At 44.4% G+C, this 23,707-nt stretch overlaps 1 protein-coding gene across 1 annotated transcript in view; it reads right to left on the reverse strand.

The window, feature by feature from the left end:
• Positions 1-407: 407 nt before the first annotated feature.
• LOC137306072 (synaptosomal-associated protein 25) overlaps positions 408-23,707 on the reverse strand; it is a 102,324-nt gene continuing 79,024 nt past the window's right edge. The window contains exons 5-7 of the mRNA XM_067975137.1: positions 18,087-18,221; positions 14,536-14,680; positions 408-6,222 (exon numbers count right to left, since the gene is read on the reverse strand). Of these exons, the coding sequence (XP_067831238.1) occupies positions 6,163-6,222; positions 14,536-14,680; positions 18,087-18,221 (340 nt within the window). The 3' untranslated portion in view covers positions 408-6,162. The remainder of the gene's footprint in view (positions 6,223-14,535; positions 14,681-18,086; positions 18,222-23,707) is intronic.

Here is a 23,707-nt window from a genome sequence, read left to right on the forward strand (position 1 = left end):
TCTTCGGGTCAGGACAGGGATCAGGTGCCTCACACGGTCAAACACCCTGACGATATTCACTGTCCAGACTTGCACATGAAGAATGGTTACTCGAGTGAGGTAATGGAACACTGGCATGGAACCAGAGCTCAACAAGGAGCTAGCACTTTCAGGAATTCGGGGGAGAAAATGGCAGATCGCAAAAGAATTAACTTTTCTAACAAAGGTTCCCACAGCTAAGGAGATGACGTATCGAAACGGATCTAGGACACTGTAATTCAGGGCGGAATATGGTCCCATGACTATATTGCTACTGAACACTTGTTCAACCTCTGCTCTACAGAGGAATGGGCTACGGTCAAAGAAGTTCTAAACCAAAGGCTTTGAGACGCACACTCCACACAAGGAAGAGGACAAAAGCCCCAAAGTTGTACTAGAAATTTTAATGCATTTCTTTTTTTTTTCTGTTTCACAGCAGTGCATTGCCAGAACTGATAGTTTAAGTTGTACATTGGACTGGGCGAATACAATAGTGATATAGCCATTGGTCACACACTTATTATTTCTGTGCATTGAACAGAATTTACATGTTAAACACTAACATGCAGCAAACAAGGCAGATCACAGATCTACTGAAAGTGACTGTCAGACAGGGCCTGAAGGAAGGAAAGCACTTTATCAACCTGTGAGAATGGGAAAATGTGGAAATGTGAGTTTGACAGGGGATTGAGAACGTTGGGCGTACAAGAATGGCAAGAGTTTGTTTTTTCTTCAAATACTCAACAAAGACTTGAAAAGAACGGTTTGCCTATGATTCCCTTGCCGATGGCGATGGTTTGTGCGACATGCTTCCTCTCAGCTTGTGTTACCTGAACGTATCTGCTCCACTATTTAGCTGCTGAATTGGAGGATGTACAGAGCTTCACGGATCAGCTCTGTAAATGGTGAGGGGATCGATCGGCATATGGATGGAAACATTTAGATATTTCGCATGCCAACTGGCTCAAGTGGGCATTCTGCCTCCTACTATGAATCTGTCCACTTGCCCCAGTATCCCCCCTTGCAAAAACAAAAAAGACACTGCAGCTGATGCCACACATACTAATGTACTGTACTCACCTGCACAGTACTCATCTGTACAGTACTCACCTGCACTGCACTCACCTGCACTGCACTCACCTGCACTGCACTCACCTGCACTGCACTCACCTGCACAGTACTCACCTGCACTGCACTCACCAGCACTACTCACCTGCACAGCACTCACCTGCACAGTACTCACCTGCACTGCACTCACCAGCACTACTCACCTGCACAGCACTCACCTGCACTGCACTCACCTGCACTGCACTCACCTGCACAAGGGGAATTTTAACCAGCCAGGAATTGAACAATTCATGCACCTGATTTGCAGCAAAGGAAATTCAATCACCTCAACCCAGAACCTCCCTTTCGCTAGCACCATGTAAAAAACAAATCACAAAAGTGGAGGTTTGTAGCTATGATGGTCCCAAAACATCACCAAGGGCTTGGCTTGCTCATGGTTTTTATATCAATTTGGTACTAAATAGTAACTTTTTTGTTGCTGTAAATGTTTGACTAGGCTGGAAATAGTGATTTTTATCACAGGACGCAGTTCATTCTTGTCCAGATAAATGCTCCAAAAAAGATTGCTCTTTGTACCTGGCACTGTTCACAGTTCCAATGTAAGCAGAAATGTTTGAAAGGGAAGTTAGGTTTCTAGGTAAATTCCATCACAGAGAGATACTTATCTATACTGTCCATCACAGAGAGATACTTATCTATACTGTCCATCACAGAGAGATACTTATCTATACTGTCCATCACAGAGAGATACTTACCCATAGTGTCCATCACAGGCAGGTACACTTCCAATGGTCCATTCACAGAGAGGTACTTACCCATACTGTCCATCACAGGCAGGAATTCAGTCATAGAGTTCTCCTACATCAGCTTTAAAATAATTGGTGTTTAGTTTTGCAGACCTCTGACTTTGGTCTGTCTCTGTCTGTATAGAGCCTTTAAGCCTCCGATTCAGGAAACCTGTGTGGAGCAGATACATGGGGGTGAGTTCAGGCGAGCAGACGCTTTCAGAACTCCTGGGACCTCACTATCCTGGTCTCATAGCAATTGGCATTAGTGGATATTTCCTATATTATTTTTCAAGCTTCCGCCAACTAATAATCCCAGCTCACCTGCAGTCTGAAGCAGGACCAGCTGAGTTTGGAATTCATTAAAGCAATGCACGCAACTAAACAAGTGTTTGTTAAAAAAATGTATCAGGAGGGACCAACACACAATAAATAAAAGTGCACATCCGTAAATGTAATAATTTAACCTTTAAATATATGTGGTTTTTCTTAAAATACTTTTGCCTTTCAATGAACATGTATGGAGTTATGGGATATCTTGAAATCGCTTGAGGATTTTGATGCTGTCTAGGAGATTTCAGCAGCTTTAAGCAGAAACCTGTGTTTGTTTCTGCCTTCTCTGGTGGCGGCATGACAGAAAATGAATCAGGGTTTGTTTCTGTGTGGCTCGATGGGTGGCTGCCATCTTGCCTGGGTTCATGCATCTCAGGATAAGCATGTGGACAGAAAATTCCGGCTCAGACTTAATCCTCCATCAGGTGGAGCTCTCTAGGTGCTGGGATTGAAACAAGATAAGGAGAGTCCACAACGCATTGTTAATCCCCAGATACGAAACACGACAAAACGGGATACTCTCCGCCAACCAGCCATGAAGCAGCGAACGGAATCAGGCGTGGAAAAGATAATCAACGATCAAAATACAAACAAACGGTCTTTTATCAGGTGAAATTCTAAGAGCGAACTCCCTCTAAGTTTGGTTTTGCTTTAAGAGCCCAGTTGTAACTCGGTATTGGTACAGGTCACTAATAAGCAAACACAAGCAGAAAAGGAGGAGGTGTAATTCTGGGCTTGCAAGCAGCGTCAGGGGGTGATGGGCCCAAACACTCACATGCACTATTAACAGATGCATAGTTTTAGTTGGTGAAGGAACAACAGATCTACGAGCTGGGCGACTGGTAACAAAGCATCTGCTCACCACAATGTCACTGATGGCGGTACAGAGAGGACGAACAAAGCAATTTACACTTTCACACAGGTCGCATGCACATCTCTTGCAAGGCCAGTGAATTGTGTGGGGGGGGGGGGGGTCAGGGATCAGGGCGTGATAAGTTTGCAGAGAGACGTTTGCGATACTTTCGTTGGTGCAGAAAACCATCAGGTAACCACGGTAACAGTGAACCGACAACTCAACGAGCACTTAAAGAGACAGCGTCCCCCTCACTGAATAAAACGACTGTATTAAACAAGAAACACAGAAGGCCACACTGTATTGTGTGGCAGGAGCTCCAGGCCGCTGTGTGTAGCCAGTAATTAAGGCTCCCACTCCCTATGGCTTTTTACAGCTTTTTGCCATGATTACATTTTATTAAATTATTTGCTATATCTAAGATTAAATAAAGTAAGTTTGGGAAACTCGCAGATTGGGAATATTTCTTAAAGGGGCTTTGATGTCTTCTTATTACAGCACAGGAACAGGCCATTCGGCCCAGCTGGTCCATGCCAGTGTTTATGCTCCCCACGAGCCTATTCCCACCCTACACCATCTCACCCTATCAACTTAACCTTCTATTCCTTTCTCCCTCATGTACTTATCTAGCTTCCCCTTAAAGGCATCTCTGCTATTCGCCTCGACTACTCCATGTGGTAGCGAGTTCCACATTCTAACCACTCTCTGGGTAAAGAAGTTTCTCCTGTATTCTTTATTGGTTTATCAGTGACTATCTTTTATTTATGGCCCCTAAATAATTTCTACCCTGATCATTTTACCATTAGGAATCCATCAGTTTCAGCTCAAGCTCTGTAGCCCTGCCGCCAATTCCATCCCCTCCCTGGTCTCACGATCTCAGATTGAACTATTATTTGTTGTGCTGTTTTTTGCAGGTACATCCAACCCCTGAAGCATCCTTGCATTGCAAACCCTGACATTGGCCTGTTTAAGAGCATGGGGCACAGACCATCTGATGTTCTATTTGATCTCTCGCTGGCATTCTTGACAAAAAAAAAGACCAGTTTTGAAAAGTGAAGCCAGCGTGCTTGTGACGGAGATACATTACCATGAGCGACTACTGATCACGAGGTGTTTAACTGGGAGGAGAAAAATATTGAAGGATCTGTAGCAAGAGCGGGGAAAGAGGTTTAGTGCGGATAACTCTGATGTGGAGCTTGCACTGACACAAGCAGGAGCCAGTCGATCTGCTTGTGTATTGACATTTTTATGATTCTATATCATCGTAAATTCCTTGACTTGGTCACAAACATCACTGCCTGAAAGGGCGGTGGAAGCAGGTTCAATAGTAACTTTCAAAAGGTAATTGGATAAATAAATGAAACTGTTTCCACTGGCAGGAGGGTCGGTAACCAGAGGACACAGATTTAAGGTAATTGGCAAAAGAACCAGAGGGGGAGATGAGGAGAATTTTTTTTAACGCAGCGAGTTGTTCTGATCTGGAACGCGCTGCCTGAAAGGGCGGTGGAAGCAGATTCAATAGTAACTTTCAAAAAGGGAATTGAAGTGGAGAAATTTGCAGGGCTCTGGGGAAAGAGCAGGGGAGTGGGACTAATTGGATAGCTCTTTCAGAGAGCCGGCACAGGCACGATGGGCCGAATGGCCTCCTCCTGTGCTGTATGATTCCATGATATTGCATTGAAGTATAAGGAGATACCACAGTGCCAGAATTTAACGGCATTGCAAATGAAATTAAAAAGTGTAATATACAAATGAGATATTTTCCTGAGGTGAAAAGGTTAATAGCAATAACAGAGATTTCCAATTTGAAAAGCTTCAGGTTAGATATTGTATTTGCAATTTCGAATTGCAGGGCTGGGAGTTAATTAGAAGCGATACAAACCAGGGCTGGAAATTGCACTCACCGAATAGCCTGGGGCTCATTGCCTTCTGATTTTTGCTTCAAGTAACAGCAAAACAAATAGACCGGCAAATTCAGCAGCTTCTTTGTGTCTGAATGTTTTAATGGCTTCTGATGTGTATATAAAGCAAAGGCCTTGATTTTAACCCTGCGACTGAGATACAAGAGCAGGAATTGAAAGAGAAAAGACAAGTTAACGATTCGAGTTAATACCGGTTCCAAATAAAGGTCTGCGCCCAAAATCGTGACTTTTTAAAAAACTTTTTAGACGCTGACTGTATTTCTGATGCTTTCTGCTCTTCTATTCAGCACTTGCAGTTTTTATTTCTAAGAGAAATAATGGCCTATTGCACGCATAATTCCAACTTCAATCCCAGGTCTCTTTAAGGACGTGCAGGGGAACGCTGTCTCTAAAATAAACAAGTGCAGCTCAGTTCTGATCAATGCCCATCTGACCCCAGCCTGGAACCCCAATTCCCTCACATTAAGTCCTGGTATAAGCATCACATTTCTAACCATAATAGAATTAACAAACAAACAAAAAAAAATAGCAGAGCATACTTATCGACGAAATAATACAAGCAAAATTTTAGATACCAGGAGACAAAACTAAACGGGGAGGCTTCCAGTCCTGTGGTCACAGCTCCAGCAAACTGCACTGTGATAAGAATTCACCCGCATGAATTCACACCGAGGTTTGTCCCATCACAAACTGTGCTCTTTGTCAGTCCTCCAGCCTCCTCTTCTTCTTGGTGCCTGTGATTTCTGTATCAGAGCAGCACCTCCCCTTACTGTACTGGTGTGACATTTTAAAGAAGGTCGAGGGATCTGCGGTACGTTTTATCAGGGTTCAGCTGCACACATCGAGCTTGATTCATGCTCATCTTATCACATGATTACAGAGACAAATTCATTCATTGAAAAGGAACCCATCAGCACAGAGATAGAAATGAAACCGTACACTTGGTCTACTCCGGGCAGGCAATTCACACACATCAACACTAAAATATACACCTGACACAACTGGAACATTTCGCTACACTGAGAAATGATAAAATAAATTAAAATGTACAGAATGATATTGACCCTTGTGGTTTCCTATCACAGCACAGGGACTTGCCCCTCCAGGACCTTTCAGATGCTGCAATGGATGATGGGATGGGTGTCTCTGGCAGAAAGGAGGATTTTTCTCATTTGGAAGCACCTCACAGCATCTTGTTAGCGTGCTTGTTGGCTTCGTTGATGCGGTCTTTGTTCATATCACCCTGGAAAGGAAAACAGAAAAAGATTGGAGGGGCAGCGGAGTGAAGATTTACTTTCTGTTGCCCTGAAAGATTTGGTGTGTGTGTGTGTGTGTGTGTGTGTATGTGTGTATGTATGTATGGGGTGTGTGCATGTGTATGTATGGTGTGTGTATGTGTGGTGTGTGTGTGTATGTATGTATGGGGTGTGTGTATGTGTATGTATGGTGTATGTGTGTGTGTGTGTGTGTGTATGTATGTATGGGGTGTGTGTATGTGTATGTATGGTGTGTGTATGTGGTGTGTGTGTGTGTATGTATGTATGGGGTGTGTGCATGTGTATGTATGGTGTGTGTATGTGTGGTGTGTGTGTGTATGTATGTATGGGGTGTGTGTATGTGTATGTATGGTGTATGTGTGTGTGTGTGTGTGTGTATGTATGTATGGGGTGTGTGTATGTGTATGTATGGTGTATGTGTGTGTGTGTGTGTGTGTGTGTATGTATGGTGTGTGTATGTGTGTGTGTGTGTATGTGTGGTGTGTGTGTGTATGTGTGGTGTGTGTGTATGTATGTGTGGTGTGTGTATGTGTGTGTGTATATGTATGGTGTGTGTGTATGTATGTGTGGTGTGTGTATGTGTAGGGTGTGTATGTATGGTGTGTGTATGTGTGTGTGTGTGTAGGGTGTGTGTGTCTATATAGCTCATGGACTAAAAGTTTCTCCATTGTACTTATGCAAAAATTACGCTGATTTCCGCCGGGTTTCTGCGCCGATCTTGCCGACAGGAAATTACACCTGAATTACCTGCTTTGCTCACTCGCCGAGGCTGGAATATAAAAGCCGGCGTAAAACAAGCACGAATGCGGCGCCACTAATCTGTCACGGCGCCTCACGCCCACAGCCTCTTGCCCCTTGGTAGGGGGCTGCACTGAGACTGACAGCACCTTGGTTATGTATAGAGCTGGTCTCATTAAGAATTTAAAAAAAAATTAAATTGCGAGGAAAATCGCTATTAAACTCCAGAAATCTCTGGTCCACCAATATCAGGTGACTTTGCGCCGTGCTGCACCTTTGACGCTAGTGCATTATTTGCGTAAATCCAGGAAACTAGCACGAGCTGGCCTTGTGCATTGGCGGGTGGGGGCTACGTAAATGAGGGGCAGAGGGTTTCAGCGGACATAGCTGGGAAGTGGCACAAACAACCAAGGAAACTCATGTATCTACCCTATCAAATCCTCGAGTCATCTTTTCCTTTTGCTATTTCCAGTTTTTAATGACCACATGTAAAATAATGGAATTGATTATAAGGAATAAACTCGAGGACTATCGAGGCGGCAACAGCCCAGTAAACCAGGAGACAACATGGCTTTAGACAGGGAACTATCTTGATTTCCTCGAGGAAGTCACAACCCAAGTTGCCTGCGGTAAATCCTATGAGTTAGGCATCCAAAAGGCATTCGGTGAAGTCGCAAGGGTTGTGAATCTTTGGAATTCTCTACTCCAGAGGGCTGTGGATGCTCAGTCGTTGAGTATATTGAAGACTGAGATCACTGGATTTTTGGACACTAAGGGAATTAACAGATATGGGGATAGGGAGGGAAAGTGGAGTTGAGGTCGAAGATCAGCCATGGTCTCACTGAATGGCGGAGCAGGCTTGAGGGGCCATATGGCCTATACCTGCTCCCATTTCTTATGTTCTTTTGTCCCACCCAGAAGGCTACTAATTAAGGTCAAAGCTGCGGGGGATCAGGGCAAACTTGGGGATGGATAAGAAACTGGCTGAAGGGTAGGGAAACAATGGGTACTAGGTTAGAGGGGTAATGTTAGGGTGAGGCTTAGTGTTGGGGCTAATACTGTTTCTAATTTCTTTCAATGACTTCAAGTTCTGAAACTCAATACAAATTGATTACATTTGCAGATGATACCAAACTAGAAGGGGCAGTGGAATCAAAGGAGGCAGCCCAGAAACTGTAGAATGAATTAACCAAAATGGGGGTTAAGTTTGGGAGCGCCAACTCCCGCGCCAGCGTTAGTACCCCGTGCACAAACGGTGAGGTCTGAGGAGCCCCGGATATTGGGCCTCGGACCTCATAACGAAGAAGGCTGTGGGAGGAGGTCGATGCCCCAACTTTAGGCCACAGGACTTGAATGCAGGATCAGAGGGCTGAGTCGGGATCGAGGACTTTGGGCTTGCTGTAGGTGGGGGGAGGGAGATCGGGGGAGGTCGGAGGTCGGGGATCTCGGGACCAGGAGCAGCAGCGATTGGGATGGTGGTTGTGGGAAGTAACTTACCTTTTTTTTTGTTTAAAGCACACCTCTTGTTTGTCCTTACCCAATATGACGGGTGGCGTCAGAAGTGTGCACGCGCTTCCTGCCCGCCATTTTGTAGCCTTTGGAGGCTGCGTAGCGTCTGAAAAACGGGGGCCAATTTAACCCCCCTTATAGGAGTGGCCCAAATAATGGCAGATGAAATTTAATGCAAACAAATGAAAAGTGGGCAACACATATACTTCATGAATGGTTGTGAGACCTGGCTCTAAAAAGGGCAGGATTGGGTACTAAATATTCCTGTTCAAGGTGTTCAGGAAAGATAGGGAAGGAAAGAAAGGAGGGGGGAGGCAGTATTGATTAAGGAGAATATTGCAGTGCTGGAAAGGGAGGATGTCCTGGAGGAGTCAACGACAGAATCTATTTGGTTAGAGTTAAGAAACAATAGAGGTGCCATTACACTACTGGGTGTATTCTATAGGCCACCAACTAGTAGGAAGGATATGGAGGAGCAAATTTGCAGGGAAATTACAGAGAGGTGCAAGAACTATAGACCAGTGATAATGGGAGACTTCAACTATCCTAATATAGACTGGGATAGTAATAGTGCATAGGGCAACGAGGGGGAGGAATTTTTGAAGTGTGTTCAAGAGAACTTTCTTGATCTGTATGTTTCAGGCCCAACGAGGAAGGAGGCATTGCTGGATCTAGTTCTGGGGAATGAGGTGGGTCAAGTGGAGCAAGTGTCAATGGGGGAACATTTAGGGAACAGCGATCATAGTATCATAAGGTTTAGATTAGTTATGGAAAAGGACAAGGAGCAATCTAGAGTAAAAATACTTAATTGGAGGAGGGCCAATTTCAGGTGGTTGAGAACGGATCTGGCCCGGGTAAATTGGAATCAAAGATTGGCAGGCAAAACTGTAATCGAACAATGGGCGGCCTTTAAAGGGGAGATGGTTCGGGTACAGTCGGGGTACATTCTCACGTGAGAGAAAGGTCAGGCAACTAAAGCCAGAGCTCCCTGGATGACGAAAGAGATACAGAGTAAGATGAAGCAGATAAAAGGGGCGTTTGACAGATGTCAGGTTAATAATACAAGTGAGAACCAGGCTGAATATAGAAAGTACAGAGGGGAAGTGAAAAAGGAAATAAGAGGGGCAAAGAGAGAGTATGAGAATAGACTGACGGCCAACATAAAAGGGAATCCAAAAGTCTTCTATAGGCATATAAACATTAAACGGGTAGTAAGTGGAGGGGTGGGGCCGATTAGGGACCAAAAAGGAGATCTACGCATTAGAGGCAGAGGGCATGGCCAAGGTACTAAATGAGTACTTTGCATCTGACTTTACCAAGGAAGAAGATGCTGCCAAAGTCACAGTAAAAGAGGAGGTAGTTGAGATACTAGATAGGCTAAAAATTGATAAAGAGGAGGTTCTAGAAAGGCTGGCTGTACTTAAAGTAGATAAATCACTTGGTCCGGATGGGCTGCATCCTGATGCTGAGGGAAGTAAGGGTGGAAATTGTGGAGGTACTGGTCATAATCTTCCAATCCTCCTTAGATATGGGGGTGGTGCCAGAGGACTGGAGAATTGCAAATGTTACACCTTTATTCAAAAAAAGGGTGTAAGGATAAACCCAGCAACTACAGGCCAGTCAGTTTAACCTTGGTGGTGGGGAAGCTTTTAGAAACGATAATCCGGGACAAAGTTAATAATCACTTGGACAAGTGTGGATTAATCAAGGAAAGCCATATGGATTTGTTAAAGGCAAATCATGTTTAACTACCTTGACTGATTTTTTTGATGAGGTAATATAAAGGGTTGATGAGGGCAATGCGGTTGATGTGGTGTATTTTCAAAAAGCGTTTGATAAAGTGGCACATATTAGGCTTGTCAGCAAAATTGAAGCCCGTGGAATAAAAGGGGGCAATGGCAGCATGGATACAGAATTGGCTAAGTGACAGGAAACAGAGAGTAGTGGTGAATGGTTGTTTTTTGGACTGGAGGGAGCTGTACAGTGGTGTTCCCCAGGGGTCGGTGCTGGGACCACTGCTTTTCTTGATATATATTAATGACTTGGACTTAGGTGTACTTGGCACAATTTCAAAATTTGCAGGTGACACAAAACTTGGAAGTGTAATAAACAGTGAGGAGAATAGTGATAGACTTCAAGAGGACATAGACAGGCTGGTGGAATGGGCAGACACATGGCAGATGCAATTTAACGCAGAGAAGTGTGAAGTGATACATTTTGGCAGGAAGAATGAGGAGAGGCAATATAAACTAAATGGTACAATTCTAAAGGTGGTGCAGGAACAGAGAGACTTGGGGGTATATATGCCCAAATCTTGAAGGGGGCAGGACAGGTTGAGAAAGCGATTAAAAAAGCATACGGGATCCTGGGCTTTATAAGTAGAGGTATAGAGTACAAAAACAAGGAAGTTATGATGAGCCTTTATAAATCACTGGTTCGGCCACAACTGGAGTATTGTGTCCAGTTCTGGGCACCGCACTTTAGGAAGGATGTGAAGGCCTTAGAGAGAGTCCAGAAAAGATTTACCAGAATGGTTCCAGGGATGAGGGACTTCAGTTTCGTGGATAGACTGGAGAAGCTGGGGTTGTTCTCCTTAGAGCAGAGATGGTTGAGAGGAGATTTGATTGAAGTGTTCAAAATCATGAAGGGTTTAGATAACATAAGTAAAGAGAAACTGTTCCCATTGGCGGAAGGGTCAAGAACCAGAGGACATAGATTTAAAGTGATTGGCAAAAGAACCAAAGGCGACATGAGGAAAACTTTTTTTACGCAGCGAGTTGTTATGATCTGGAATACACTGCCTGAAAGGGCGGTGGAAGCAGATTCAATCATGGCTTTCAAAAAGGAATTGGATAAATATTTGAAGGGAAAAAGTTTGCAGGGCTATAGGGAAAGAGCGGGGGAATGGGACTAACTGGATTGCTCTTACAAAGAGCCGGCACGGTCTCGATAGGCCAAATAGCCTCCTTCTGTGCTGTAATCATTCTATGATTCTAAATAGTTAAGGACGAAGTTCAAACTGATCTTGGAGTCTTAGTAGACTCAACAGTCAACATTTCTAGACAATGCAGAGCAGCGATCGGACAAGGCTGAAAGAATGTTGAAACACACTGTATAGGGTTCTGGTCAGACCACACTTTGTGTGCGGTGTCCAGTTCTGGTCACTGAGAAACAAGGGAGACATTCAAACACTGGAGGCATTACAGGGAGGAGACTAGTGTCTCGGGTCTGAGTTGCAAGGAAAGACTGGAGAGACTTGGGCATTTCAGCCTGGAAAGGAGGCGTTTGAGAAGTGATCTTATAGAGGTATACGATAGTAAATGGTATGGAAAAGGCTAAATCAGAATACCACTTTAAATTAAACAGTAGGAATACGACAGCGGTTTAAATTAGTTAACAGTAACTTTCGGACTGTTATCAGGAGGTTCTTCCTCAGGCAGAGAGTGGCCAACACTTGGAATGGACTTCACTGCACAGCAATGGAGGTGAAAACCCCGGAATCATTTGAGAAACTTATAAATGCAGCAATGGTGGGAGTGCAGGGTTACATACGAACACGTGACATCCGACATATGAACACACAAACACATGACATACGAACACACAACATACTGACATACGAACATATGACATCCCGACATCCGAACATATGACATACAAACATACGACACACAAACACGTGGACATACAAACACATGGACATACGAACATATGACATTCGAGCTTACGAAATGGACGGGCAGGAAAAGACCAGCTAGTCCATCAAGCCTGCCCACACCATGATGGCCAGATAATCGTGGCTAAACACTTCTTCCCTCCCCCTCCCACCCACCCCCGCAGCCATGTAATCTCTTGGGAGAGGCAAACAAACAAAGATAAATCCCAGTTCTGGATGGATGAATTAAGATGGGCCAAATGGCCTTCCTGATCCGTAAGTATCTTGTGCTCTTATCACTAGTCTCTGACTTCTTCAACCCCTCTAGTCATCGGAAAGGGATTATCATCGTTCCCCGCAATGAAAGGGCTAGCGTTTGATTGCTCCCTCAAATGACCAGACAGTGCTTGTTTATTTACAGTTTGGTACAGTGAGGCTGTTATCTGGAATAGAGGGAGTGGGTAGTGAGACTTAGCAAAGCCAAAAATCAATTACACTTCAGCCCCGGGGCGGAGAAATGAGTTCAGTCGGAGGCTGTTAAACATAGAAGCCAGCCTACGGTCACCGTGGGTCACCAATTAATTGTAGCTCAGTAAGGATCCTCTTCTAGGCTGAATTAAGTCGTTGCATTGTGGAGATAGCTCTCAGCAAGCTTTTGTTATTTTGCTTTTATTTTTTGGTGACTATTGGTTCAGCGAGATGAGGGATCTTAGAGCTGGGAGCACTTTCCCTTTTCAAGCACCCAGTGCCAGCATCAAGCACTTTCAGGTCAGTTATGAAGTAAAGTTTGACTCGGCCTCAACATTGGGCCAAACCTTGCTGGAAAAATAATGGCGTGTTCATGATGCTGTTTCACACAAACGGCATCTCACCCTTAGCCTCCCCATTATTTTTAAGAACTTGCACATTAATTGCCCATTAAACTCGCCACAGAAATTAACAGCATAAGTACCCCATTAACGTTAATTGTTAATACAATGCGAATTAACCTCTTTGGGCCAGAAAGGGAACAATTTAAACTGTTCAATCTCATTCCTGCATGTAGTAAATTCTTCTTAGAGATTTAAAACATTTCAAATTTTAAAATCTTTTTCTTACTTTTCCTTTCTGTCTCTTTTTTTCTCTCTCTCTTAATCCAATCTTTCTTTCATAGAAACATAGAAAATAGGAGCAGGAGTAGGCCATTCGGCCCTTCGAGCCTGCTCCGCCATTCAATATGATCATGGCTGATCCTCTATCTCAATACCATATTCCCGCTCTCTCCCCATACTCCTTGATGCCTTTTGTGTCTAGAAATCTATCTAGCTCCTTCTTAAATATATTCAGTGACTTGGCCTCCACAGCCTTCTGTGGTAGAGAGTTCCATAGGTTCACCACCCTCCGAGTGAAGAAATTTCTCCTCATCTCAGTCCTAAATGTCCTACCCTGTATCCTGAGACTGTGACCCCTCATTCTGGACCCCCCCCCCCCAGCCAGGGGAAACATCCTCCCTGCATCCAGTCTGTCTAGCCCTGTCAGAATTTTATATGTTTCAATGAGATCCCCTCTCATTCTTCTAAACTTGAGTGAATACAGGCCGAGTCGACCCAATCTCTCCTCACACGACGGTCCTCTCTTTCTTTCATTTCTGTATCTAATTTGACTCTAATTCACCCTATTTCCTTCTCTGTCGTTCCTCTGTTCTTTCCGATAACACATACAATGCACCACAGAGCATAAACTGCAGACTTTCCCCCCTCCCATTTTAGTCTAATGGCTTTGCCCCATCACCGATGGCTTTCATATAACAGCGAACACAAAATCCAGGCTTTGACATCCTCTCTTGTGCCAACACTTCTTTTCCCCTCAATAACTCTAAACTTTCTAAGACTGAAGTCCATCTGAGATTTGAGTAAAGCTCCCACATCTGGGAAGGCTGTTCTAACACACTGCTGTTTAGGGCTCAAGAAACCGTATTGGCTGATAAATGGTCACATTACCACTTCTGGCCTTCAATCTCTGTCTCTCCATCGCAACTCTCCCTGTCTTTCTTTATTTTATAAATATTATGATCAGTGCTTTTCTGAATATTCCTCTCTTCCCCTCCCTCATCACCACATATACCGTCCTGCACATTATCCCTCCTCACCGTGCTGAAACCAAGACCCATTGCACAGTCCTGCTCTAACTCGCGCTTTCCTAGAACTTCTAAACTGTGGAACTCATCTCCTCCCTCAGTTCCTCCTGCGATCTACTGGCTTTCAAAATCCAAGCTCGGTGTCACCAAACCACTACAACTCGATTTATCTCGTCTTCTCTTTCCCACCTTAGAAGTGTCCTACACTATGGCCCATTGCCCTTCACCGAGAATTTCCAACAATACAATTCAGCTTCTTACCTTGACCACAATCCTGTCAATCTGGGCATTCTGGGAGCCGATCTCATTGCTCATGTCAAGCGCCATATGTCGCAGGTTGCCGATGATACTGCCCACCTGATCCAGGTTCTCTTCCATCTCGTTTTCCCGAGCGTCTTCCGTGACTCTGAAATCAGACCAATTACGTAAGGGAAGGCGTTGAAACCAGAAGCAGCCTGGATGCCTGCTATGGATGACTTCAGTTTGGCCCAGGCTGACTCCGATATATTGAACTCAAAGTCAAATCTGGATGACTAAAGCCATTGAACTGGAGGGGACGGATTCTGCTTCTGGACTTTGAGAATGGGATCAGATTTCTTGACAAAACCAAACTCTGCCTTTTGATAAGAAATCGCAGCTGCGCCAGCTGAAGCCTAATTGCAGCACATCCCAACCAAACTATTCAAGATTGGCTGCACTTTGCTTTCCAGCTTTGCATTTTCCTTGCCCCTAGTGCCTCTAGTAACCTAAATACAACGTAAGTTACGATAAACTGGTCAGCTGTGGTTCACTGGTAGCACTCCCGCCTCTGGGGCAATAGGTTGTGGGTTCAAACCCCACTGCAGAGGCTTGAGTATAAAATCTAGGCTGACACTCCAGTGCAGTACTGAGGGAGTGCTGCACTGTCGGAGGTGCCGTCTTTGAGATGAGAAGTTAAACCGAGGCCCTGTCCACTCTTTTAGGTGGATGTAAAAGATCCCACGGCACTATTTCGAAGAAGAGCAGGGGAGTCCTGGCCAATATTTATCACTAAAACAAAAGATTATCTGGTCATTATCTCATTGCTGTTTGTGGGATCTTGCGGTGCGCAAACTGGCTGCCTTGTTTCCTACATTACAACAGTGACTACACCTCAAAAGTACTTCATTGGCTGTAAAGTGCTTTGGGATGTCCTGAGGTTGTGAAATGTGCTATATAAATGCAAGTCTTTCTTTCTTTCTAATCAATCTGCAGTGTGGAACCAAACAATGCAGATCAGAAGGTTCCCAAATTCTCATCCCTGGTCTGTGGTGAGTTAGATAATCTCAACTCAGGTGTCAGTTGAACTCTGTGACCCTGAAACAGTCAGCCACCTTGTGACTGATATCAAAGATCCGTGAAAAAAATGCCCTTAGAATTATAGAATGATACAGCTCAGAAGGAGGCCATTCGGCCCATCGTTGTTGTGCCGGCTCTTTGAAAAAGCTATCCAATTAGTCCCACCCACCCTGCTCTTTCCCCATAGCTCTGCAATTTTTCCCCTTGAAGTATTTATCCAATTCCCTTTTGAAAGCTACTATTGAATCTGCTTCCACCGCCCTTTCAGGCAGTGAATTCCTGATCATAACAACTTACTGTGTAAAAATCTTTTCCCTCATCTCACCTCTGGTTCTTTTGCCAATTATCTTAAATCTGTGTCCTCTGGTTACTGACCCTTCTGCCACCGGAAACAATTTCTCCTTATTTACTCTATCAAAACCATTCATGATTTTGAACACCTCTATTAAATCTCCCCTTAACCTTTTCTGCTCTAAGGAGAACAATCCCAGTTTCTCCAGACTTTCCACATAACTGATGTCCCTCATCCCTGGTACCATTCGAGTAAATCTTCCCTGCACCCTCTCTAAGTCTTTGACATCCTTCCTAAAGTGTGGTGTCCAGAATTGGACACAATACTCCAGCTGGAGCTTAACTAGTGTTTTATAAAGGTGTAGCATAACTTCCTTGCTTTTGTACTCTGTGCCTCTATTTATAAGGATCCCGCATGCCTTTTTAACAGCCTTTTCAACTCGTCCTGCCACCTTCAAAGACTTGTGTACGTACACCCCCAGTTCTCACTATTCCTGCTTATGTGTGGATATCAGGTGACAACAGGGCCATCTATGATGGGTCCCCCTCCCCAAAGCAAAAGAGCCAGCCAACTTTCACTGTGTAGGCTCCTACATAGAGATTGGCCACTGGCATTTGACCAGTGATCATCTCTATGTAGTGGAAGCATACAATAGAAGTCAGTGCATTCAGGAGAGTTGGGGGTGGGGGCGAAATTGGGCGAAAAACACTTGAATACATCATCTGAAGTAGTTCAGTGACACGGTTTTAATAGAATAAATAAGGACAAATCAATAAGTAGAAACTGTTTCCAGTGGCAGAAGGGTCGATAACCAGAGGACACAGGTTTAAGGTGATTGGCAAAAGAACCAAAGGCGACATGAGGAAACATTTTTTTTTATGCAGCGAGTTGTTAAGATCTGGAATGCGCTGCCTGAAAGGGTGATGGAAGCAGATTCAATAGTAACTTTCAAAAGGAATTGGGTAATTACTTGAAGGGAAAACATTTACAGGGCTATTGGGAAAGAGCAGGGGAGTGGGACTAATTGGCTAGCTCTACCAAAGAGCTGACACAGGCACGATGGGCCGAATGGCCTCCTTCTGCGCTGTATCATTCTATGATTCTATGACACAGCAACCCTAAAACTCACTTCAAACTGTTGTGGGTTTAAATCACTGTAGTGCCTCAAGTACCTCTGTACAATTGAGTTATTGCAGTTCTCATCTCAAACCAGAGAAGAAGCATTACTGACCATCATGTGAGATGAACCAGTGATGTTCTGAACCATCCTCTAGGTGGTGTATGAGACTCTCCCTCTGATTTTCACTCCTTCCCTTTTGGAAAGCATCCAACATCCACTACCCCGGTGCCAAGCCACAGTGGAGGAGTTAACATCTTGCTGTGTGAGGGAATAGAGGTACCATATCCCAGCACTCTAAGATGTACCATATCCCAGCACTCTAAGATGTACCATATCCCAGCACTCTAAGACGTACCATATCCCAGCACTCTAAGACGTACCATATCCCAGCACTCTAAGATGTACCATATCCCAGCACTCTAAGATGTACCATATCCCAGCACTCTAAGATGTACCATATCCCAGCACGCTAAGATGTACCATATCCCAGCACGCTAAGATGTACCATATCCCAGCACTCTAAGATGTACCATATCCCAGCACGCTAAGATGTACCATATCCCAGCACGCTAAGATGTACCATATCCCAGCACGCTAAGATGTACCATATCCCAGCACTCTAAGATGTACCATATCCCAGCACTCTAAGATGTACCATATCCCAGCACTCTAAGATGTACCATATCCCAGCACGCTAAGATGCACCATATCCCAGCACTCTAAGATGTACCATATCCCAGCACTCTAAGATGTACCATGTCCCAGCACTCCATGGGGTACCATGTTAGAGCTCGTTTGCCATCTGCAGGAATGTAATTCCTATTTTAATAGCCTTGGAACTATGACAGAGGCCATTTATCAACATAGTAGTTAAGATGTTCACTCTGTGCTGTGGTGACAGCAGATTCCAGTCACGGCACATTTCAGTCTGGCAGCAACCTGCAATGTGTGTTCAGCACAAATGGACGAATATGCATAGGCACAGAATGAGCACCTCCTACCAGCAGTTCAAAGAATGTCCATTTAACATCTTTCCGATTGGGAATTAACAACTTCTGATTTTCTTAAAACAAAATCCTTTACCTTCGGATGTATCCACCGCTCATCGCCATCTGTTCCCGATCGTCCATCACTCGGGCGGGCTGGCTTGCCACTACACCATCCTGGTTATTTCCCCACACCTTCTTGTAGGCTCCTCCTGCCTCAAAGTTCTTTAGCCTTAGAAGGAGAAAATGAACAAGGAGTTTGGTTGTTTCAAAATCACCATTGTTTAAAGTGCAACACTTCCCTAGTTACACACAGTGCCCATAGTCTACACACGGTCAGTGGGAAACCCACTGGCAACACAATAATTACTAACGCTTTGTGTAATATCTTTTTACAAATGTATATTTTCCAAGAGATTTTCCCTCATGTTTATTCAAACTATCTCACTGTGAGTTGTGAGTAAGAAGCTGAAACCAGGCAACAAATTGCTTCAAACTGTAATCACTCCAGAGCATGCAAAGGCATGCCAGCAAACCCAATGTCTCATCGTTACTCTACCGCAAGCAACGTGCAATCAAAGTGTATCGTGGTTTCACCAAATATGCACACCCATAAAAAGGTATTTTTAAAAACACTCTTTTATGTAACTGTGTTAGGTGTATACCTGTTTTTTCTTTCCCCATCAATTTTCCCTTCTTCTGTCCTGAAGATGTTGAAGCTGGTTCTATGGGCTCGGATGTGAGAGTCCAGGAAAACTATTACAGTCCTGCTTTAAAATAATTGCTCAAAGTGCTGATGCTGGGTCTTAGTCTTTTAAAAGGTACTGCTTGAAAGAAGAGAAGTTAAAGCTTTTATACTTAGTATTCAAAATCTGGTGCATGGCGTGCACTTCCTGACCACAAACATTACTTCCTGCTGTCACGTTTTTTAGTCACACTTTTGTGTCAACATTTACCATTGTAAATTACTACGTTTCTCTACATTACAACAGTGACTACACTTCAAAAGTACCTCAATTGGCTGTAAAGCGCTTTGGGACGTCCTGAGGGCGTGAAAGGTGCTATATAAATGCAAAGTCCTTTCCCAATTCAATTTTGCTATGTCAGCTGTCACGATGGTGTAGTTGCAGATGCCAGCCACTAGATGACTCTCTGGAGTAAGATTCTGAAGTCTTTCTCCCAACACTGTCGCCATCTTGTATATAAAAAAACTTAGATTCAATTGACCATGAGCAATGCCTCGGGCAATTCACTATTATAGTTAGAAAGATATGAGATTTGATTTCATACTTGTATAAATTCTTTAGTATCTTTTATACAAAGGAAACAGCTGCATGAATTTAACAAACTTATATATTTCAATTCTCTTATATGAAGGTGGTAAAAAAGAAACTCCCCAGATGGCAGAATAGAAAGGGGCAGGTTGGGAAGGGGCCCTCATAACCAACTTAAGTAGAGGTTGCAAAATTGTACAGCTAGCCTGTATACCTACAGCCAGCTCTGTATACCTACAGCCAGCTCTGTATACCTATGGTCATCTCTGAATATCTATGGCCAGCTCTGTATACCTACGGCCAACTCTGTATACCTACAGCCAGCTCTGTGCAGCTACGATCTGCTCTGTATACCTACGGCCAGCTCTGTATACCTACAGCCAAGCTCTGTATACCTATGGCCAGCTCAGTATACCTACAGCCAAGCTCTGTATACCTACAGCCAACTCTGTATACCTACGGCCAGATTTGTATACTTATGGCCAGCTCTGTATACCTACGGCTAGCTCTATATACCTATGGTCAAGCTGTGTAAATCTGTGGCCAGCTCTGTATACCTACAGCCATGCTCTGTATACCTACGGCCAGGTTTGTATAGCTACGGCCAGCTCTGTATACCTACGGCCATGCTCTGTATACCTACAGCCAGCTTTGTATACCTATGGCCAGCTCTGTATACCCACGACCAGCTTTGTATATCTACGGCCAAGCTCTGTATACCTACAGCTAGCTCCGTACACCTGTGGCCAAGTTGTATACCCATGGCTCAGATTGTAACTCCCAGCTTTGATGTCTTGTTTGCTTGTAGTTTCATACTTCATGGTGCTAATAGCTCAGGTCACAAAACCACGGTTTATGCCAGTTGTCTACACAGTGGGTTCTCAATCTCAGCCATGCCATTCGGAAACCAAGCACTGTTCCACAGGCAAGGGCAAAAAACTTGATGTTGACTCATTCTAGGCTGCTCTTGTGTATCTCCTAGCGACCAGTGGGATAGAAGAATCATAGAGCAGGCCAAGTGCCCTCTACAACGGGGGAGTGCTGGGGAATGTAGAGATTTCAACAAAGGGGTAATGTTTCAAAATAAAACTCTGTTTATTTAGCGATCTTGTGCTCCCAACTCGAGACCTTGCTCGATGGAAGCAGGCATCAGAGATTCAGCACTACAGTGTTGTAGTTCTATCACTAATCAGCCTTCCTACCTTGAGATGTTCTGTGTCAGGATCCTCAGGATTACTGAATTCAGCACATAGCCCATAGAGAGGTCACGTTTGGGTTCATTAACTGGAAACTAATGTTACAGCCCCTTTCTGGATTTACTGAAAAAATAACTTTTTCTTTCATTTCTATTTTCCCTATACAGGGTAGAAGATGACATTGGCGGACAAACACTTAACCTGTTCTCACGACATTCCTCCATCTACTACTTAAAATAAACAGCTCCGTAAAACAGTGGACAGAGAAATGTCATATGAATGGGTTAAGCATTTGTCCACTAAGATTTTAACAATAATTTCTAGGCTTACAAATTAATTCTAGACTGGGTTGGGGGGAGTTCTAAATTGAACCATACCGCTACTGGTGCTTAAACCCTAATCCGAGTGGAGGTGACTGCACGGCATTGCCATGCCCCACATTTCCTGCCCTCGTGGCCTCTCTGGGCGAGTCAGCCACACTGGACTGAATAGCTGAAAGCAGATTGTGTGATAGTCCCAATTTTGGATGGGCTTATGGGGAAAGGGCGGGGGAGTGGGACTAGCTGGACTGCTCTTGCAGAGAGCCGGCATGGACTCGACGGGCTGAATGGCTGTAACCATTCTATGACTGCAACTCACAACATTATAACGACATTAGCATCCGGGGGTCAAGGATAAAGGAATGTTTTGAAATAAAGGAGGGATTCACAGCACTCTCTGACACCCCTCAGGGTGCTTCTGATATGCCTCTATATTGCAGTGAGGATGCTGACTTCCAGCAAACACTGGGGAAGCAGGTATTGGACCCGTGCAGGCAGACAATGGAAAATTTTGTCCCTTTGGGTTCTGACTCACTTACTGAAATAGAATGTGGTTCTATATCAGGGAAGAAGCTGCTCTGGGTTTCCGGTGCAAAATGTTGTCTTATAAAATGTAACTATTGCTCACTGAATGGAGAAATGCAAGTTTCAACCTGGGCTCTGTTCTTGCCTGCTAGTAACGTAGGAAAGTTATAACTCCAGCAGCTTCATAAATTTGCACTGTTGCAGCCTTACACTGCAGAGAAATATTTTCTAGTAACAGTTAAAACACCCCAGCGACTGGCTAACTGTTGTGACCATATCACAGCAGGAAATAGGAATTCACAAACAAAGTAGCATGAGACATATAGATGGAAATAGAAACATGGATACTGATGGAAATTGTGGAGCTATGTGAATTGTGGACACATATCTGACCAAGTTTTTTCTTTTTATTTGTTCTCGGGATGTGGGCATCGCTGGCAAGGCTGGCATTTGTTGCCCATCCCTAGTTGCCCCTTGAGAAGGTGGTGGTGGGCCTTCTCCTTGAGCCGCTGCAGTCCGTGTGGTGATGGTTCTCCCACAGTGCTGTTAGGAAGGGAGTTCCAGGATTTCGACCCAGCGACGATGAAGAAATGGTGATGTATGTTCAAGTCGGGATGGTGTGTGACTTGGAGGTGAACCTGGTGGTGATGGTGTTCCCATGCACCTGCTGCCCTTGTCCTTCTAGATGGTGGAGGTCGTGGGTTTGGGAGGTGCTGTTCAAAGAAGGCTTGGTGAGTTGCTGCAGTGCATCCTGAAGGTAGTTCACACTGCAGATATCATAAATTCCATTTTCCTTGTCTATAAAATATTATTTTTTCTATTGAGTTGTGCACAACTTGAATGTTGTTATATCTTCTAACACCGTCACAATCCTGGAGCGGGTACAAGAAAAAGTAGCTAACCTGTAGGAAGTGGAGTATGCATGCTCCCTTCCTGTATCCCACTTCTGGTTTGACTACCTCTCTGATCACCCTTACCTGGACACGTGGTGACAAAAACCTATCTTCACCAATCCACCAGCGCATTATGCCACTCTGTCACTGCCCAGTGGGTAGCACTCTCGCCTCTGAGAAGGTTGTGGGTTCAAGCCCTGCTCTATAGAGACTTGAGCATGTAATCTAGGCTGACACTCCAGTGCAGTACTGAGGGAGTACTGCACTGTTGGAGGTGCAGTCTTTCGGATGAGACGTCAAACTAAGGCCCCATCTGCCCTCTCGGGTGGACGTAAAAGATCCCATTGGCACTATTTCGAAGAAGAGCAGGCGAGTTCTCCAGGTGTCGTGGCCAATGTCTATCTCTCAACCAACATCACAAAAACAGATTATCTGGTTATCATCTCATTGCAGTATGTGGGATCTTGCTGTGCGCAAATTGGCTGCCGCATTTCCTACATTACAACAGTGACTACACTTCAAAAAGTGCTTCATTGGCTGTAAAGCGCTTTGGGACCTCCTGAGGGCGTGTAATGTGCTATATAAATGCGGGTCCTTTCTTTCTTTCTGTTGTTTCTCAGCAGTTCCGTGCGCTGAGCTGAGCAGTCTCCCGGAACTGCCCAGACTCATTCTGCCCACAACACTTGCCAGCCGTGAAAGAGAGGAGACCATCAGCATTCCATTACATTGAGTCTTAGGGGAAGCTGTATAAGCACATGAGGGAGAAAGGAATAGAAGGATATGTTGATAGGGTTAGATGAACTAAGGAGGGAGGAGGCTCCTGTGCAGCACAAACACCGGCATGGGCCAGTAGGGCCGAATGGCATGTTTCTGTGCTGTACAATCTATGTAATTCCATGTAACAGTTCCTGAGGGCAGCGTCCTATCTCGGTACTCTTTAGTGGCCCAACCGCATCTTATATCACCACTGTGTGTGGAACATAGGTCACTTATGGGGTCACTTTACAACCAGAAGTAACATAGCTGAACTTGGGGCACCTATGGCCATAATCACCACAGCTTTCAATGCATTCTTTCCATTTGAAGCCATACAGACAAACGGAGGGTGAAGAAATCCATGATGTCAAGGCCTTAGAGAGGAGATTTACCAGAATGGTACCTGGGGTGAGGGGTTTCAGTTATGTGGAGAGACTGGAGAAGCTGGGATTGTTCTCCTTAGAACAGAGAAGATTAAGGGGAGATTTAAAAGAGGCGTTCAAAATCATGAGGGGTTTTGATAGAGTAAATAAGGAGAAACTGTTTCCACTGGCAGGAGGGTCGGTAACCAGAGGACACAGATTTAAAATAATTGGCAAAAGAATCAGAAGGGAGATAAGAAGAATTTTTTTTACGCAGCGAGTTGTTCTCACCTGAAATACACTGCCTGAAAGGGTGGTGGAAGCAGATTCAATAATAACTTTCAAAAGGGAATTGGATAAATACTTGAAGGGAAAAAATTGCAGAGCTATGG

The sequence above is a fragment of the Heptranchias perlo genome, chromosome 41 (genome assembly GCF_035084215.1).
Source record: "Heptranchias perlo isolate sHepPer1 chromosome 41, sHepPer1.hap1, whole genome shotgun sequence".
Taxonomy (NCBI): domain Eukaryota; kingdom Metazoa; phylum Chordata; class Chondrichthyes; order Hexanchiformes; family Hexanchidae; genus Heptranchias; species Heptranchias perlo.